Source organism: Hydra vulgaris, chromosome 03 (genome assembly GCF_038396675.1).
Source record: "Hydra vulgaris chromosome 03, alternate assembly HydraT2T_AEP".
NCBI lineage: Eukaryota > Metazoa > Cnidaria > Hydrozoa > Anthoathecata > Hydridae > Hydra > Hydra vulgaris.
In genome coordinates this window covers 54,590,994-54,611,277 of record NC_088922.1, presented here as the reverse complement: position 1 = coordinate 54,611,277, position 20,284 = coordinate 54,590,994, and the positions used below count along the sequence as shown (strand labels likewise).

Here is a 20,284-nt window from a genome sequence, read left to right as displayed (position 1 = left end):
AGGGGCAAGAATACTCCCAAAAAAATATGTTCTTTTGTAAAACTGAGCAGCTGGATTAGATTTACAATTTGTAATTATTAGCAAAACTTTTTTTACTAACTGAATACCAAAAACATGATCAAAAGTTGCATCCTCAGCTAAAACATAAAACTTTTTCATCCAAGACTCAGTAAGAAGTTTTTCAAACAATGCAAGCACACACATTTCTTTTATGGCAGTTTTACACACTAAAAATTGAAGGTAGAAATTTTTAGTTAAGGTAGGATATGTGATATACCCTTAGTAAGGTATAATTTTCTACCTTATAAGGTAGAAAATTATACCTTTAAGTTCGAAAATTGTATGACAAATAACTGTTTTTAATATAATTTTCTACCTTCAAAGGTATAAAATTATACCTTACTAATGGTATATCACATATCCTACCCTAAGGTAGAAATTTCTACTTTTTTTTTTAGTGTGTATTACAAAATGCCCCTTTTAAAATTGCTAGCGAATTTTTACATTTTATTGCTCCAACAGTGAGGAAATGTTTAAGCTCACTATAATGCTTCATAAAAATGAAACAAGTATGAAAACGAATATAAAGCCAATTTCCACGATATCTAGGAATAATACTTTGTAGATCACCTTTGATGTCTATAAACCTCATTTTGTTCATTGCTAAAATAATTTTAACTGCCATTCAATCATTTTCGAATAATTAGCAGCTCTCACTCTCAAGAGACTGTAATGCTGAGCAACATGAAACTGCAATTAAGTCAAGAAGTTCAAATGTGTTCAAATGGCAATTCAGATCATTCAAATTCTTGCCCCAGGTTGAACCAACTTTGCTTATAGTAAGATGGTTGACTGCAACTGTCTGACATTGTGTAAGATATATTTTCAATAATCGAGTTATGACATTCATCAAAGCTACTTTGGTAAAAATCTGAATATACAAATGCCATATAATCAAATGAAGTGCATATATGACTTTCATAACCGAATGCTGTTCCTCCTGGCAACTGATCTAGAGCAATAACAAGACATCTTAACTTATAATCTTTAAATTAACTTAACATCTTTAGATGTTAAGTTAATGCTATTAATGTGGACACTTTCTTGTGTTGTAGCATCAAACTCAAGAGTAAGATTATTACTATCCATAGCACACTCTGCTGCTTGCAAATCGGAAATACTGCCAAGTTCATTAGCCCTTTGCTCAGCAGTACTTCGATGAAGAATATTATTAAAAACAACACCCATATAATACCCTAATTTGCTCATAAGATATGGAATGTTACCTGTTGGTATATTACACAACAACATTATAAATTATTATTCTTATTTGTAATGAATATGTTTTTTCATCTTCTGGCATAATTACACTTTTTTCCTCCTAAATCTGGAGCAAATCACTCTCCAAACTAGCAATTACCCTGTTACTTGTCAAAACAGCAGCATTATGCTTAGTTTTGAGTTGCCTTAACTTATGCTTTTCATTTAATTTCAAAGCTTTTTTTCAGCCTTAAAGTGATGAATCTGCTCACCGTAATTTTATTGTGTGTGTTTTTTTAGATCTGGTATTTCTGCCCTTAAAGCTTTAATTATTTTTTTCTTTTTGTTTAACATATTTTTTTAGAAAACATAATTAGTTTAGCATGCTGTTTAACTCAGCTTTTAGTAGTGCTATGTTGTTTTGACGTTCTTTGTAAGAGTTAGTAAACCGAGATAATAAGTAAGATTGTTTTATAGGGCCTAATTTCTCTCTAAATATATGTTTAGTTATGTCTCATTCGCTATAACATGCAGATGCTGATGTTCTACTCGTTAAAGGAGATAAAACATTCGTATTAGTATATGAAACATCTGAGGAGCCTGATGATAATACAATATTAGGCAAACATGATATATGGCTTAAAAAAAGTTTATTGCAAAATTAAAAAAACACTTACTATCCTCCGCCTTGTTAAAATTTCTAGCCCAATACGATTATTCATTTATGAGACTCCTAACCCAATTTTTACATGTTTCTATCTTAAAATGTTTAGTGACTTGTTGATATGTTTTTAGAAACGAATCACTATTTTTTGTAAATAATAAAAAACTTTCTATTTCGACAAACTGTATTACACTCTGTATTAGAGTCAATGCCTTTTTGCAACAATTCAAAACTAACAGTTAAATACTTTTTGCATTCACCATAATACACAAACCTCGTTTTTGGCCCTATGATAGCAGAAAAAAAAAGTTTAATTTTTATAAATAAAAATTAAAATATTCAAATAATTGTAAATATAATGATATTACAATTTAGTACAATTAAATAATATATATGCGAGTGTATCGCATTATTAAAGCTTAAAACAGTTATCTAATTGAAGTATAATGTTAAGATGTCTAAATATGCTCTTTTTTTTAATGAAATTAGGCAGGTAGTAAGAAAAAAGGTTTTTAAGAGTGAGAGAATATATTAGAAAAATAAACCAGCATTCCTTTGATATATACTTGATGTCCAAACCGCAACAAATCTTTACCTAATCGGAGTATAGTATTAAGGTGTCTGAGTATGCTTTTTTTTCAATGAAATTTGACAGGTAATAAGAAAAAAGGTTTTTAAAGTTGAGAGAACATGTTAGAAAAATGAAGTAGCATTCCTTCGATATATACTTGATGTCCAAAAAACAAGCAAATTTTTAACAACAATAAATTCATAATAAATAAACTTTAACTCAAAGAAATCAATGCAAAATTAAAGTCCATAATTCTAGTATTCAAAAAATATCTATGTTGATACATATTTCTAAAAAATAACAGAGCAAAACAAGTTCATGCCATGCAACTTTTCGACAAAATTGAAAAAGCGTCAATTATTTCTTAGAATTGACAGTTTGCGTATGTCTATGATATGTATATGACAATATTTTTGCATTTGTTAAAGAATATTACATACATTTGTTTTGTTTTACAGTCCAAAGAAAAACAAAGGAATATGTGAAGAAGTTCACTAATTTGTATATAAATTTGTCAGTTCATAAAAACATGGAATTCAAAGAATTAATGTGTTTTGATATTTAAAATTGAGTTTATTTATGGACATGGATATGTCATGAATATTGCATTTTTATACCTAAGTGAAAATATCTCTTATTTTTGACTAGCTCTGAGTGAAAATGACTGTTTTTAATATTTAAATATTTTTAATTGAGTTTATTAAATATGCATATTGTAGTTTTACACATAAGAGCTCTAACTTTCTGGTTGTGCCTAAACATAAATACCTATCAATTTTCTGTCTCAATCTCAATATTCTTTCAATCAAAAATAAAAATTAAATTTTTTAGATTAAGTCAAAAAACAACTCAGTTTTTTTTTTTTTTTAGGTATTTATATATACTTTAAGAATATGAAGTTTGGAAATATATAAATCATAACCTTTTCTGTAATTCCTCTTATAGTAAGCCTGTTTACTTTTAAATTTTATTAAAAATGTCAATTTACTCTTTTTGATTTATTAACAAATATAAAAAATTATTATTCCTTAGTATAATTTTATGGTTTGCATCTAATAATATGTGGAAAATTTCAAATTATGAAATAATATAGTTAAGGTAACAACGTATGTATTGACATTTACTTGTTACTAAGGACGTCGCTAAGGGAGCATGATAAGTAAAAATGTTACAAAGTTTTGAATTTTAAACGAGCATAACTTTTAAAATATTCTGATTTGTTTAAAAAAACTTTGTGGAATACTTTTTAGCCTACTTAAGTATCTTTGTTGCAAAAAGTCATTTAGAGGTAGTGGATTATTTTTTTAAAATTTTGTTGTTGCTTTGACACGGAATTACCCATAAGTGATATTCTGTAGATTTAAAAAAAAAACTATGCACAAATTGCAATTTCTTTTTTTGTTTTTTTTTATTTTCAAAATATTAACTAATTTTGTCGAATTATATCCAGGCTAATTTTTTGTATAGTATAACCACAACAATAAGGTGTCTAAATATAAAAAATTGGCTGCCCGTTTGATTTTTGTTTTCTTTTTTCAGACCAAGTGTATTATATTACAAAAAACGGAGCTATTTGAAGAATAGCGAAAGCATACAAAGGAAGAACGAAATTCGCTTTGGTGTGTCTGAAAGACTATAATACAGAAGATGTAACTAGTGATTCGAAAAAAAGTTACAATTAAAAATTACAAGCATATCCATTATATTTTTGTAAAAAACTTTTTCAATAAAAACTAAAGTTTGTTAGTTGGCAATATCTTAGAATTTAAAATAAATTTGCATCGATCCTATGCTTCAACGAAACCTGAAAGAAGTCAGCCTCAAGGTCAGCAAATTAAACTTTAAAGAATCATCTATGAAAACCAAAAGACGCAAAATTGGAGACTTATTGGAATTGCGGAGACTTATTGAATTAACTACAGCTGCTGAAATAGCACATCGTTTGTCGGGTCAAAGAAACGTAGCTACTTCTATTAGAAATATTGCAGAAAGACTAGAGCGAAGGAATTCTACTGATGTTATTTGTTATAGCAAGCAGTTGGGTAGTGATGAGGCACTAGCTTATTATGTAGATTCCAAGTGCACCAGTCCCTATCATAAACAAACAAGAAAGTGGTCACTGAAAGAAGGACATAAAGTATTTCCATCTTACTATTCAAAAGTTTGTTTTATCCTTCAGAAGAATTTATTTCTGTCTCAGAAACACGAGCTGAAATCAAAAATTTAAGCCATTTTAGTAAAACAACTGGACGTTTAATTGAAACAAAAAGTCAATTTTCCAAAAATGCATCCTCGAAGTCCTTGTTTTTATTTTTAAGCAATTTAGAATATGATGAAAGTTCTGGTCACAGTGTCTATAAGAGAAAACTTGAGAACTCCGATGCTAATCATGAGTTTTTATTTGTGTTTGTGTTTGTCCCGTTTAGGTTGAGTGGTGACTGTAATACTATTTTTTGACAAAATCCTCGGCCATCATCAACACTTTATAGCCGACCAATTAAATTCAAAAGAAACACAGAAATATATTGTAATAGAAAGTAACAAAGTTTAAAAAAGAAATACCTGAACTTCCTCCTTCGCGAACTTCGGATTCGTACTTTTGAATGCTTGCTACACATTAGCTACCGTTTGAGATAAAAAGTGGCAAGTAAGAAGCAATGGGTTAGATGTCGTATCAGGAAACGTTCGAAAGAAATTAGAAAAAATTTTAAAAAACAAATTAGACTTATTGTTGACAAACCAAAACCTCGTTATGGCAATACAAATGATGGCAACAAAGCTCGCAAATTATTTCCAAACCAAGAAAAAAGCGGAGTGATTACAGGATTAGTCGTTTAATTAATTAAAAAATCTAGAATTTTATTAAAAATGCTATCTTGTGTCCATGACATTGATTGCGTCAAATTTAAAAAACTTTGTTCTAAAACTAGGAATTTTTATTTATATTTATATACAGTGGACAAAACTTTGATGCATAGTATAGAGGTTATAAAGACATGAAATCTTCCAATGGGCCAGCTCTCAAAAGACTCTAAAGAAGCACGCAATAAGATTGTATGAGATTTTGAGAACATCATACAAGGAAAAAGTTACGTATTTTGACAAATATGAATTTGTTTAATATGCTCTTAATAACATCTGACTCTGTTATCAATTTTTCTTTTTCTAAAAATGTTTCGAACATCTTTTTTCAAGAGAACAACCTTGTTCAAATTTTTGTTCATTAGGCTTAGTGATTAAAAAAAGCAATTGCTTACACTCAGCGTTTTTGGAGCATTTTTTTAGCTTTACGTGAATAAAATTTTTAGCAAACTCGCTTAAATTTTATTCTCGTAAAGCTTAGCAATTTTATCGAAAAACGCTGAGTATTTATTCAACTTTGCGTGAACCAAAGTATAAGCAATATTGGTAATGTTTTTAATTACGTAAGGCTGACCAATTATTTAGTAAAAGCAATTGCTTTTTTTAATACTCGCCAAATTGCTTATACAAACTTATGCCTCAGTCATAAGTCTTACAATTACATATACATTGCCCATCTTAGAATTATGCTTATACGAATGATTTATTTGTAGGAATATTAATCCCAGAATTCTAAGTAGAAAAGTTTTGTAACGTAGCCCAAACGGTGCGCTTTTAATATTAAGTTTAAGTTTAAAAACGAAAAATTAGTTACATGAGATTACAAAAATAAAATTTTAAAGTGCAGTTTCTTTAGAAACTATTATCATAAAATAATAATTAGCCACGTAATATCATATCATAATCAAATTAAATTATTATAGATACAATCAGAATATCTCACATTATATATTGTTGTTTAATTTTATTATACATAAAATCAATTTATCTCACATATACATATAGAGAGAATTCGGTGTTTATAAAAGGCAAAATTTAAAAATATTTGAACTGATAAATCTTTAGTGGGTCCTGAAATATTTTCAAATAAGAAGAGTTTTCGAACAATAGGAATTAAAATTATCTATATATATATATATATATATATATATATATATATATATATATATATATATATATATATATATATATATATATATATATATAATATAATATATATATATATATAATATAATATAATATAATATAATACAATATAATATAAAATATATTTGAGTTTAGTTATGCATTAATAGAGAAAAAGGAATTTTATGAATTAAAAATACGTAAAATATTTTGGATAACCGAAACTTTTTGTTAAATAAGTTTAATCTATATGAATTGACAACTTATTTTAATAATTTTGTTTCAGACGATGATAGCTATTTAATACTTAAGAGGTTTCAGTTTCGATAATTTTTTATTAATACTATTGTTTAGTTATTATCCTTTAAAATCTGTGTCAAAGTAAAATGTCATAAGTTATTCAATTTAATGTACGTAAAAAGTAAATTATGTTGAAAATAAATTGTTGCAGGATTTGAAGTTATTTTGGTATTTGAGGAACATTGAGGTAAGTTTTAGTTTTTATAGTTTTGTGCGTTTATAAATATGTCTGATAAGGATGCTTTGTCAAAAGTTGAGCCTAAGAACAAAAATACCTCGTTCTTAAGATCTTAAAGAACACTCTTTACAATGTAAGAATGTTGATTTTTATAAATTAAACTTTAATATCTTAGACAATATGAAAAATTATTAGATGTTTAAACTTTCATCCAAAATTATTATTGAGTTTATAATTATGTACAACTTACGCATTTGTATGGTTGTAAACATTTTTTTTTAAATATAACTTTTAAAGTTTATAACTTTTGAACGCCCCACGATTTTTTAATAAAGTTTTGAATTTATTTACATATAAAACCAGTAAGACCAATGTTAGCTGCAACTATCACATTTTTTGGTGATTATTTGAAAAAAAAAAACTTTATAATAAATTTATGTGGACTTATGTGGAAATTACTTAAAACAAGTACTTAAAGAAAAAAAAAGAAAAACATCAAGTTGTAGTTTGAAGATATTCGTTTATGTGAATATATTTAAAGCATTAACTAATAAATTAAAAAACATTGTTAAGTAATCTTGGTTCTTTAAACATAAAATAATTTTTTAAATATTTTTTATATTACTTACCTTTTAAGCGGTTTTATAAAAAAAAATTATATCTGCTTTATTTATAAATTTATATACGCTTTATTGTAAGCTTTTGATTTAAGGCTTATATACTTGAATAAAACAATGTGTTTTTAAATTAAGCGAAAAGATGCCTATTTTTCAAATATTATTGCTTCAAATTAATGTATTGAAGACTAAAAAAACGTTGTTACACAGGCGCACTCTTTGTAACATGTGCAATAGTAATTAATAATAAAGTAATAAATGAATTATGGCAAATAATAATAAATATATTAAAAAAATCCATTAAAATTAATCGTTTATCTTTTGTATAAGTTTATTCCAGTAAAAACATGGTACTAGAATGCCATCATAGGCTAACTTTCTCTATGATTGCAAACTATATATAATTTGGGAAAATTTTTTTGTTTCTTTTTTTGTTATCAATAATGACACAGCATATTAATAAAACATCTACTCAATGCAACTAAAGCAGAGTAATTCCATGTCAAAACAACAAGGCCATGCAACCCTATGTCCTTGGATTTTCTTTATACTTTTACCATAGTTAGTAAATTATAAAATAAGATAAATCCCAAAATTTCAAGGTCTAACTCCCAACTGTTCGTGAGTAATGGTTGTTTTAATTTTGGCTACTATTATTGTTTTGGTCATTTTCCGCCATTTTTAAATTTACATTTCTCCTTATAAAACCAAGTCTTTAAACGTGTGAATTCTAAGAATATGTGTCTTAGTTAATCTCTAGGTGAGGAATTTAAATATATAAATAAAAAACTCATTTTATAATTAAAAGTATCTAAATATCAATTATAAATATTAAAATAATAGACACCTGCCACTGTAAAGTTTTTAGTTGTGCGGTAAATATAAGTTTTAAATAACTTCCAGGTGAGTTCTATACTCCAAACCTTTGAATGTTCATACTTATGTCATTTAAAGACATTTTGCGAAAAATTGCGCTGCAAAGATCCTGGGAACAAAAATACCCTAAAAAGTAGAAATCATCCGCCCAAACGTGAGGAGAATTGATTTTTCCAAACAGAAAAATTATGTGCTTTATAAGACTAAAAATTGTATTTATTTTTAAAATTTTGTCAAAAAATCATTTGGCATTCAAAAGGTATAACCATGTAAAGTTTACAACCCCCTCAAAACGAGGCGGTTGTTCAATTAGGCATGATTTCTAAACAAATCATTATTTTTCAATGAAATTTTATTACCTTAAAGAAATTTCTATCTAGTTATATTCGAATTCATATTTCAAATAATTAATTTCCCCCACGTTTTAGATTTCTAATTTTTAGGGTATTTTTGTTCCCAGGTTCTTTGCAGCGCAAATTTTTGCAAAACGTCTTTAAATGACATAAGTATGAACATTCAAAGGTTTGGAGTATAGAACTCACCTGGAAGTTATTTAACTCAAACACCGAAAAATTGTGAATCCGCTCCTGAATTAAACGTGTAGTTTTTATTTCTTTTCCTAAGAGTAATTCCATGTCAAAACAACCAGGCCACACAACACTAAATTCTCTGATTTTTTTTCAATTTTCGCCAAAGTATTTCAGGAAAAAATGATAACTTCTATCTAAATCGAAGTGGTTCTTAAGTTATGAAAGTTTTTTAATGTATTTTTTTATTTCCTTTTTGTTTTCTTGTTTCCTTGTCTTTTCCAATTTTAATTGCTGAATTCAGACATATTCATCTAATTTAAATGTTGCAATTAATTCTACATAAATAGCGTATTTAATACTTGTGCATTTTTAAATTTGCAAGTACAACATTTTTTAATTCATTATCAAAATCTTTTCATGTGATATTGGTAAAGTTTTGAAGTCAGAATGCCATAAAACCTCATATTCTAGAAATAAAGAGATTTTTTTACAACATGACCTAGACACTGATACTCGTCAAAACATTTTATGGAGATCTGAGTTGCGTGCTTGTGAAGAACTATTCAGCATTTGTAATCACCATTTTCACTACTTTGGAAAAAGATTTGAAAAGAAAAATGGTTATTGTTGTAATGTTTATAAAGTGCATAAAAAAAAAAAAAGTTAATTTGATTTCAAATATATTTTATGTAATTATATCAAAGAAACCCTTCTTTAATTTTCAAATTGTATTACTTTTCTGATGGATGTGGATGACAATATAAAAATTATAAAAATTTTCTAAATCTATGCCATCACTCAGGAGACATTTTATTGGAAGCTGAATGGACATTTTTTGCAACCAGTCATGGCAAATCTTCTTGTGATGCCATAGGTGGTACAGTAAAACGAACAACAGCAAGAGAACGTCCAAAGAAAAATCAAGTACTAACAATGAATGCAATATTTGAATTTTGCACTCACAAAATGCTCACAATAAAGTTCTTTAAAATTGACAAAGGAACTATGGTTAATGTTAGAGCTACATAAAATAAACGATTTCAGAAGGGAAAAACAATACCAGGAAGTTGAGGATTTGACCATTTCATACCAGTTTCATACTCTCGAAACATTTTCGATACTCATTGTCTCGAAAATGTTTTTTAAAATACCTAGTAACGATGTAAATCCAAAATCTATTAGTATTACTAAAAAATCAAGTTACTAAAAATTTAAGTTTAATAAATTTCGAGCTAATGCAGAAATACAAACATTACGCATGTACATATGACTCGTTTTGGTGAATTGCAGTAGTTGCAGAAAAAGATGAAGAGTATAGTGGTATAAAAATGAAGTTTATGCATCCACACGGTCCATCTGAACAATTTTTCTGGCCGAAAAGGGATGATCATTGTTGGATACCAATCACCAATGTAACAACATCAATAAATGCACTAAAAATAATATCAGACAAATATAAACTTTCAAAAAAAGATTTTAACAAAATTAATAAGTATATATTTGTAAATCAATAATTTTTGATGGATATATTATAAAAAATTGTATATCAATTCAAGTATGCATCATTTTTATTTATTTTGAATACTACGATAAGCGAAATGTGCTATATTTGGTTTTTTTGTAATATTTTTCATTTAATTTTTAAACTATGTATTTGGCAGAAATGATTTTTTCACACAATGTTGTTCAAACATACTATGATCTAATTTGAAATTTTAAGCTTAAAAAATTTACTGCACACCTAAAAATTTTACTGGGACAGGTGTCGATTATTTTAACATTTATAATTGATATTTAGGTACTTTTTAATTATAAAATGAGTTTTTTATTTATATATTCAAATTCCTCACCTAGAAACTAACTAAGTCACTTATTTTTAGAACTCATATGTTTATAGACACTAAAATGGCGGAAAATGATCAAAACAATAATAGTAGCCAAAATTAAAACAACCATTACTCACGAACCGTTGGGAGTTAGACCTTGAAATTTTGGGATTTACCTTACTTTATAATTTACTACCTATGGTAAAAATATAAAGAGAATCCAAGGATATAAGGTTGCATTTAAAAAAATAAAATGGTTGTTTTGACGTCCCAGCGGGCACACGACGTTAGAATAACGTTGAATAATGTTGATCAACGTCGATCAACGTCAATCAACGTTATTCCAACGTCGTGTGCCCGCTGGGGTGGAATTACTCGGCATAGAACAAACAAACTCGTAAAAAAAAAAAGCCGATAATTTTAAACAAATCCGATTGGTTGTTAGTGGCAAACCGAACAACTTTTTATTTATTGGTATTTAATTTATGCAAACAAAGAATTCAGATATAATGGCAAAATATGAAGCGTCTGCTGGTTTTGCAGGAGATATATCCATATAGTAATAAAGATACCTTGAAATGTTTTTTTGACATAATTTATGAACCTGATTACAAATTAATACATTTGTGTTGGCATATTTAAAAAAAAAATGCTACTTTTAAAAGCAGTTGGAATGAATTATGCAATATATATTTCATTTTGCGCTGTGCTAACAACAAAAAGTATTTATTATACATTATTGAAGCCATAATAGCTATGTATATCGACTTAGTGTTCAAAGATGTAGTTGTTTTTATAACAATAAGTTAAAAGTAACTTATGTTACTTTTAAATTATTGTTATTAAAATAAAAGAAACCTAATCTCAAATAAAGTTTACTACTGATATAATAACGAAACGAGTTTGAAAATGAAAGTAATTTGTTTATAAAGTTTACTGCCTCTGTTTTTTAATTGTTTACGCATTCTGAATGGAATAAATTATTTTTTCAAGATGGTTGAATAAGTCCCGAGTATTTCAAAAAATGGTACTAAATACCGAAAACAGTTTTTTGAATGGGGCTAAAAGTTATGATTATTTATGCAAAAACAACGTTTGTAGAAAAATCAACAATACTACAGTTTATGTGAATCTAACGTGACATTATTGTTAAACATACTCATTTAGGTGTGGTATTGAAAATAATAACTTCAATTTTCATAAACAAATAGTTTTTCATGGATAATTTTCCCAAATAATGTCTGATTAAAAATGTCAATTTACGTTCATTGAAAACAAACACGAATACGTGCTTTTATGAAAAAATCAAATCCATAGACTTATCTATAGCCAAGCCCCAAGGTACTTTATGTTGAAAACTACATCTTTTCTAAATAAAACTACGCTTGACGCTTTGATATAGTTGCATAACTTTTACCAGATTATAGTAGTGGTTAAACTAATCTTTCCATACATACAAAATATCTCATACTTTTTGATAAAAAAGCTTACATATAATGCAATTGAAAACACTTATATTTTTGTTCGGAAAAACGCGTTCCATGCCTTAGTTGCATTGAGTATACACTTAGTTCACATATAAGTTTTTTTCTTTTTGACACCATGTTTTGCATATTTTACTGCAAATTTATGTTTAGTTTAGGTCAGCAAAACATATGTTTTTTAGATTAAAATTGTGAATAAAGTTCTTCAGCAAACAGCAATCCTGTGTCAAATACGAAATTAATTTAGTTTTTATTTATATAACTTTTCTCGCTGCATTATTATTATTTTTTTTTTTAAGTAACATATTTTCTTAGTTTTTTCAAGAGTTTTATGATTATTATCTTTTAAGATTAATAATCTTTCTTTTTCATTATCATTTTTTTTTTATTACATTAATTATCTCTTACATTGATAAATATATCTTAAATATTTAAAATAGAACACACCCTGAAAATATTTGACGCTAATACTTTTGGAGAGCACCAAAAAAACCCTTATGGGGTCTTGTTATATACACATAGGTGACTTACCTGGCAAATTTTCAAAATCTTTTACCGATGTCTAAGGGAGAAAAAGCAATTTGAAGTTTTTAGTAAAAATATCCAAAAATGAACCAAAAATTGTCAAAAATTATTTTTGTTTATTGGCATTAATTTTCTTCAAAAGTGAAATGTTCTTGTACAATGATACCAAAGTATTACAAACACAATTAATTAAAATAGTTTTACAATTTTTTGCCAATAGTTTCAAATATTGCTTTTATCAGAGTTAAGAAATCAATTTTTTTAACACTTGGAAACAAAATTCTCTGAAAATTCTTTTTAACATTTTTCTGAAAATAATTCTTCTAACTTTTAAGCATGTTTGCTGTTCAATACCACAACACAGTGTAGAAGCTGGGTTTCATACTCAGGATGTGAAGGGCTTCGCTTGAATCTTTGCCAGTGAGTTTTAAACTTTGAATGCATTGCTTCAGTTGCTTGTTCTCTGAACAATCCAAGTGCAGACCCATGTCGATCAATGAACTCGGATGTGATAAAAAACTGCATGTACCTTTGGAGTCACTGTAACTGGCAGAGAAAGAAAAGAATCTTTGAACTTTTCAACTTTTTCTTTGAAGTCAACCTCAAGTGACTTTCCAAAGCAGAAAGAAACAACATCACTAAAATTGCGAAATGTTTTAATGAAACCCTGAGCTTCATAAGCACAAGCCTTTTCAGCTAGTCTTTGAAGAATGTCAACATTTTGCAAAAGTTTGTGACATTCATTTCCAGTAAATTGTCCCCCGTGGTATGGCTGAAGTTGAATGTGCAACAGAGCAGGCAATTATTTCGCTCCTGGCCAAAGTTCTGAAAATTTTTTGAAAAGATGATTGACAATTCCTAGTAGCAAATGTATTTCCATTGGTGGAATGATGTCTAAAGTAAGTCTCGAGTCCTCCATGTTGATCAAAGGAGGATAAATTGTGTTGTCAAAATCTTTAGGCACTTTGAATGTGGAGCCAACAGACACAACTGCTCAGTAGTTTTTTTGTATTGAACCAAAACTTCTGGAAACTCCACATTCTGAGAGGTTGTCTGATTTGATGTTTCACCAACAGCATGGGTGTTTACTTGAATGAGACTGAATTCCACATAAGATGTTAGCAATTTTGAGATCACAAGAGATGACAAAAGAGATGTCTTCAACATGGATTTGGTCCATTATCACCATGACAGTAGTATATGTTTCAAGCACATCTTCCATTGCAACAATGAGTTGACGATTCACACCTGTATCACGAGCAATTGAGTTTGTGAGTAGGCGTGAACTTTTTTGTTGAGGACATTTTGGCTCATCAACTTCTTCTGTGCTTATAATGTCAAGACCAATTTTCAGAAATGAACCACCTGCATCTATTCCCAGCTTGACTAAATGCTGAGGGGAGTAATCTCTTGAATGCAAAACATGATTTGTTAGGTCTTGCAGTGAACCATTGACTGTTTTTCTTTTTTTCCCTTTTCCATGGTAACATTTGACTCTGACAAGGTGAAGAAATCTGCAAGAGATTGTCCAGCAGCAGCAAATTTTTGCTCAAAATATGGCTCAACTAGTCGAATCCCAGTGGATTTGTTTAGCGTTGATGCTAGAAGTCTCATTCCTGTATTGGAAAGTCCAGTCTTTAGTTGAACATTCAATAAACTTTGTGTTGTAAAAGGTGTGCTGTTTACTTTGTGAGCAATGGAAGGGCCTGAATAAAAAAAGAACAAACAAGTTCATCTCTTTCAAAATAATTTCACAACAAAACTTATTTTTTCTAGCTTATTGATATAAAATTCAGACCATTGGATAGGATGGTTCTCTATTGGTTAAACAAAATTCAAAGAAGTTACAATAATAGAACTATTATACACCTATTTTGGCCACAATTTTTATTGCTCTAAATCAAAACTATGTTATTTTATAGTATTTCATTGTATTGTAACAAGTAATGTGGTATAAATAAAAAACAGCAATGCAAAATTAATTTGAACGGTATTATTTTTTAATCTTGCATAGCGGACAAAAAATACTAAAAACCAGAGGAAACATATAATACAAATCACTGCATATTTTTGATATGTAAAGAAAAAAATGCCTTAAATCTAAATGTGTACATGACAGTTTCCAGTAAACCAATTTGAAATGCATGCTATTAACATTGCCATTTTGCATATTGTCATTTCAAGAAGTTTTAGTGCATATGTATAATATATTATAGTATACAGCAGCAAACTTAGTATGCAAGGGGTCAAAATGATGTGTCTAAGAGATGAACTTCTTTATTCAAATGTTACCTGGTGTAACTGGAAACAATTTTCCACCAGTTTCTTGACTCAGTCTAACTGTTCCATGAGGAGAAGCTTCTTTGTTGGCAATGACAGATACTGCAATTTGCTCTGCCCCTTTAATGTCATCTTGCACCAATGACTGTAAATTTCTGTGTCTTGTTCCAGGTGTGCGAAAATGTCTGTGACCTCGAGCTATGACTGACAAACATTGTGTGCACCTTTTTTCTGCAGATAGAGGTTGTTGATTTGCACTTGATGTCCCTGGTGTTGCAATAGTTTGTTCCTTAGTTTGTTGCTTAAATGAGGATTTAACGAAGATTGGGTGCTGGTGATTTAAATTGAGCCTACAGATTGGAAAAATGAGGCATTCACACCTATTTTCTATTCTTGTAAGAGACTTTATAACAATGGAGTCAAAATTGTTAAGTGGTGGTAGTGGACTGTTTAAATCGCCATTGTCTCTTTTTTGCAGAAGAATACGGCAAGTGTTGCAAATTCCTCTTGGAACTCTTTCATCCTCAAATTTCAAATCACTTTTTACAAGTTTCAGCACTCGTGCAGTCATAAAGTTAGTTAATTTTCTGTCACATTTTCTCATACACAAAAAGCAAAAAGTTTTTCTGCAATCTTCATGAATTCTGGTTTTGTTTGGCATTTTGATTTGTGACAAAAACGTTTTCCACCACTGTAATCAAAAAACTTGATATTTATATTTTCCTCAGAGTTGTTTACTTTCTACTTTTTATATTCTTTGGAACCTAAAAAGAATTTTTTGGGAACTAAATTACTAAACATTTTTTAAAGTTCAGCTAGACATTTCTTATAATTTTATTCAATTGACAAATACATTTACTTTTAGCACTTTTAGCCAATAATTTCCACATTAAAATATATTTTATAGAAAATGGTGAAATTTAATTTAAGAGGTTGAATTCTTTGCTTTTACACTCAAATACTGATTAAGAGCAATTAAAATAACATAATTACAAAAAGAAACTAAACAGAAACTAAATTTTTCCAGACACTATGCAAAGTACAAAAAAATTAGTAGTAACTAAATTTAGTTCCACCATAAATAAGTTACCAACCCTAATTTTCAGGTATTGTTTTTTTGTGTAAGGGTGGTAGAGGGGATTATTTTTAAATGTGATGTTATCCCCATTTTAGGAAATTTCAAAATATTTTAAACTAAACTTTTACAAAGCAGGAATTAAAAATATATCACATTATTTGTGCTAGTCATTTTATTCATAATAATATGGGTAAAAAAATATTTCGATGAAATTACTGTGAGATAAAAGTAAAACTATTCTAATTAATTATGTTTTGTTATATTTTGGTATCATTGTACAAGAACATTTCACTTTTGAAGAAAATCAATTCCAATAAACAAAAATTATTTTTGACAATTTTTGGTTCTTTTTTGGATATTTTTACTAAAAACTTCAAATTGCTTTTTCTCCCTTGGATGTCGGTAAAAGATTTTGAAAATTTCCCTGGTAAGTCACCTATGTGTATATAACAAGAACCTAAAAGGGTTTTTTCGGTGCTCTCCAAAAGTATTAACGTCCAATATTTACAGGGTGTGAGAATTCAAATGTACAGTTTTTTTGAATTATTTTAATCTCCAATTTCTTTTTTTTAATTTAGTTCTAGGAGTTAGTTAAGATTGATTATTCCATTATAAATTAACGTTGTTTAGCTTTTTTGCGTGAAATTCTTCAACTTATGGGTAATACACCAAGTGTAACATTTCAATCAAATATTAGTTTGGTTAAAACAGCTCAAGCTGAGTATGATTTTCTTCGTCTTGTTGACAAATACCCTGCTTTGTATTGTGAAAACGTGTTAAAAAATGCGGTATATCGTTATGAGAACTACTGGCTGCCTCTTCTTGCAAAGTACGACCTAGTTGTAATTGCTCCACTAGATATTGAATGGGTTTGGCATTCGCATATACTAAATCCATTAGCATACTACAAAGATTGTAAAAAGCTTGTTGGAAAAGTTATTGATCATATTCCGATGTTTTTAGCCCTAGATACTCATAGTATTTCACAAAAATACTGGTCAGCGGAATATCCTAATGTAGATTACCAAGTTGACTTATCTGATATAAATCCTTTACTTATATCTTCTGAACCATTTAAATGTTCGTATGATATTATTTCTGCTGCTCAACGTCATAGAATCTTTAGCTATAACGTTTTGTTTCCGCATTTCAGGGACGCCGATTTTTTGAAAAAAGCGGTGAACCGTTATTTTATTATGCTTTCTATTAAACGTGACCATCGAAAAACGTTTGTTGTACCATGCTATGATAATGATTTAGTTTGGCATGGTCATCAACAGCATGTGTTACAATATAATGCTGACATGAATTCATTATTAGGAGAAATCCTAAATCACGATGATACAAGTTCTGATAGAAGTAAAGGGTCTCAACTTCAAAAAGGAATGGACGAAACAAAAGAGTTATGGAAAAAGTATTCATCAAAATATTTAATTAGCGGTGGAATGCTTCGTGGTGAACCTCCAATGCCCAACTTAAATATAGACAAATACTTTTACAGTCGATCGATTTTAAAAGTAAGTTGTATTATATTTGTTTTGTTTTTTATTCATTGTTAAAATTTTCTTTATTAGTTTTTTTCTTTTTCCACAAAGCAAAGGCTATAGATTGAAATAGTAAATTATTCAGAATGATTGGATTATTTAATGTAAATGCAGCGCACACACGCACACACCTATACGTATTTAAGCGCACGGAAATATACACACGTGCGCATTTAAAAAGACACGCACACACACGCGAACTGAATGATTTATATTGTTTTACTCGTATGTCAACAACCCCGATAATAAAGTTTTGTCTATTTTTACGAGAAAAATTTTAAATCTTAAAGTAACCATCTGATGAAATTAAAATATTTTTGGTTTTTTTTAAAATGCAGAAATCATGTTATTTAAAAATGTTTTGCTGTTCATTTTTTATTAATGCTAAACTTGTTTTTTTTTATTTATATAATTTCTCCCTCGATTATGTTTATCGTGTAAATTATGTAAATTATGGGATCTCATGTTTAAAACAATATTAAGAAATTTATTTAAATTTAACAAAAAAAAAATTTGTTATTGTTATAAATATTTCTGCCTAAAAAAATTTGAATTTATGAAATTATGCCTATAAAAAACGATTATTTTTTAAAAAGAACTAAAAATGACTTTTTTTAAATTGCCCGTTTAGAACTAACTTATATATTAAAAAAATGTTTGAATTTAATTTTTTATTATCTTATAAACAGCGTATAAAAATATATGTAGTTTGGGGTAAATGTAGTGTTTGTAAAATTTTAAATTATCAGTTATAAATGTTCTGAAGCGTTACAGAAAAGCCTCTCCTTCTTTTCGTGACACAAGTTTGAAAGGCTAATAACTAAAAGCTTAGAATTCTACAACAATATCTTTATCAAAATGCATAGGTCTTAAATTTTAGTTAAAAAATATGTATTAAAACACCAATACTCGTCTTATTTAACACTGTTACGCAACGTATCATACGTATTGCTTGCAGGTCTTAATGTGGCTCTCAATGTGCTCAGGCATGGCCTACGTATCTCTTTTTATTACTTTAAAAATTTTGATTTTTTTTTATACATAATTTTCAGCGTATTTAAATACTTATAATATATTCAACTACTATCAATAAATTTTAATTCAAATTAGAATCTACGTTCAGAAATAGAAAAAAGCGCTTTAAAAGACATTATTTTTGAATATTTTTGATAGCAGCCATATTTAAAATTTTGAAACTGCAGCTAAAGTGCGTGGATATTTAAAGCGAATACAAAAGTTATGTATCTCGGACAACTATATTTTTTATTTATTCTCGGACAACTATATTTACATTACCAAAATAATCTAATTAAGTATTTCGTTTGGAGAAAATTATTTATGCAAAAATATACAGACATTATCGTGAGTTTATTCTTGTTAAACTCCTATTTGTAAACATGTTTAACATTTGTTAAAACCCTTTTTACACCCATATTTTTACGTATTGATTATTCAACACTTTTGCAACCTTTGTAACAGATATGAAATCATGATATGATTTTATGAAATTACAAAAAAAATAATTTTGTAAAATTATTACTGAAAATATTTTTTCTTGCCATCCTAATCATAGCCATAGACAATTTATTTTAAACAGGAAGAGTTATGGAAAGGAGTGGGCAATCTGTCTAAACTGAAAAACTTTTCAAGGTTCTGTAGCAGTAATACCTATAACGTATATAAAGAGCGATAAAACATGTTTTCAGGGATTCCATAAATTTCCTTTTAAGTGTCAAGTATCCTATATTTAAAGATGTATTGCTTACATTATAACTCTTTTCAAGTAAAAAAAGTAACTCTAAACTCAAACGTTCATATGAGACTCTCATACGAACGATTGAACCTCATAATAAGAAATCTGTATATCTACAGCCCAATGCATGGGTGCGTTTTACATGGGTTGCGCATAATTTAAATGTTATAAATACAATAATTGGTGCTACCAATCCGTTGTATAAGTTATACAACGGATTGGTAGCACCAATTCCTGAATTTTCACGTAATTTATCCCAATTTTACGTAAGGTTTCTGTGGTAGTTTATTATTTTTAAACATTTTTTATAGTAGAAAGTAAAATACGGTCTTCATATATAATACTTTAAAGATATATCAATAAAGTAAATCATAAAAAAAATTGTTTTGTAACGTTACTGCAATTATTAAAAAATTCTTTCTTATCTTGTTACTAACTAAGAAATGCATAAAAAACATTTAATTTGATTTAAATAATGTGAATACGTACGCTTTAAAAACCAGTCCGCCATCACTTTTATCTGCAAACTGATAAATAAATATTATTTGAAAATATATGATTCTAAATATTAAATTCTTTAAAGGTTTTCTCAAAACTACATATATAAGAAACAAAAAAGGAAAACAAAAATTATTTTATTTAATATATAAAAACATAAAACACAGCTAAGTAATAATTTTTCATTTATTTATGCGATATTAGTCTGATTAGCTCAGGGCCTCGTTAGATGTACTATAAAATACAATAAAAATATCACAAAAAAAACGTATATATAAAACCGTAAAGAAAATAATAAAATAAACTGACGAAA

The 20,284-nt window shown here is 28.1% G+C and overlaps 1 protein-coding gene across 3 annotated transcripts in view; it reads left to right on the top strand.

Annotated features, from left to right (window-relative positions):
- Positions 1 to 6,816: 6,816 nt before the first annotated feature.
- The window catches only part of LOC100205457 (uncharacterized), a 36,369-nt gene continuing 22,901 nt past the window's right edge, over positions 6,817 to 20,284 (top strand). Inside the window, exons 1-2 of one of the 3 annotated variants that reach the window (XM_065793708.1) lie at positions 6,817 to 6,969; positions 16,807 to 17,693. In XM_065793708.1, coding sequence (XP_065649780.1) covers positions 16,833 to 17,693 — 861 coding nt within the window. In that variant the 5' untranslated portion in view covers positions 6,817 to 6,969; positions 16,807 to 16,832. Of the gene's footprint in view, positions 6,970 to 6,994; positions 7,094 to 16,754; positions 17,694 to 20,284 lie in introns of those variants that run through there. The other 2 variants (XM_065793709.1, XM_065793710.1) reach the window with 2 other exon arrangements.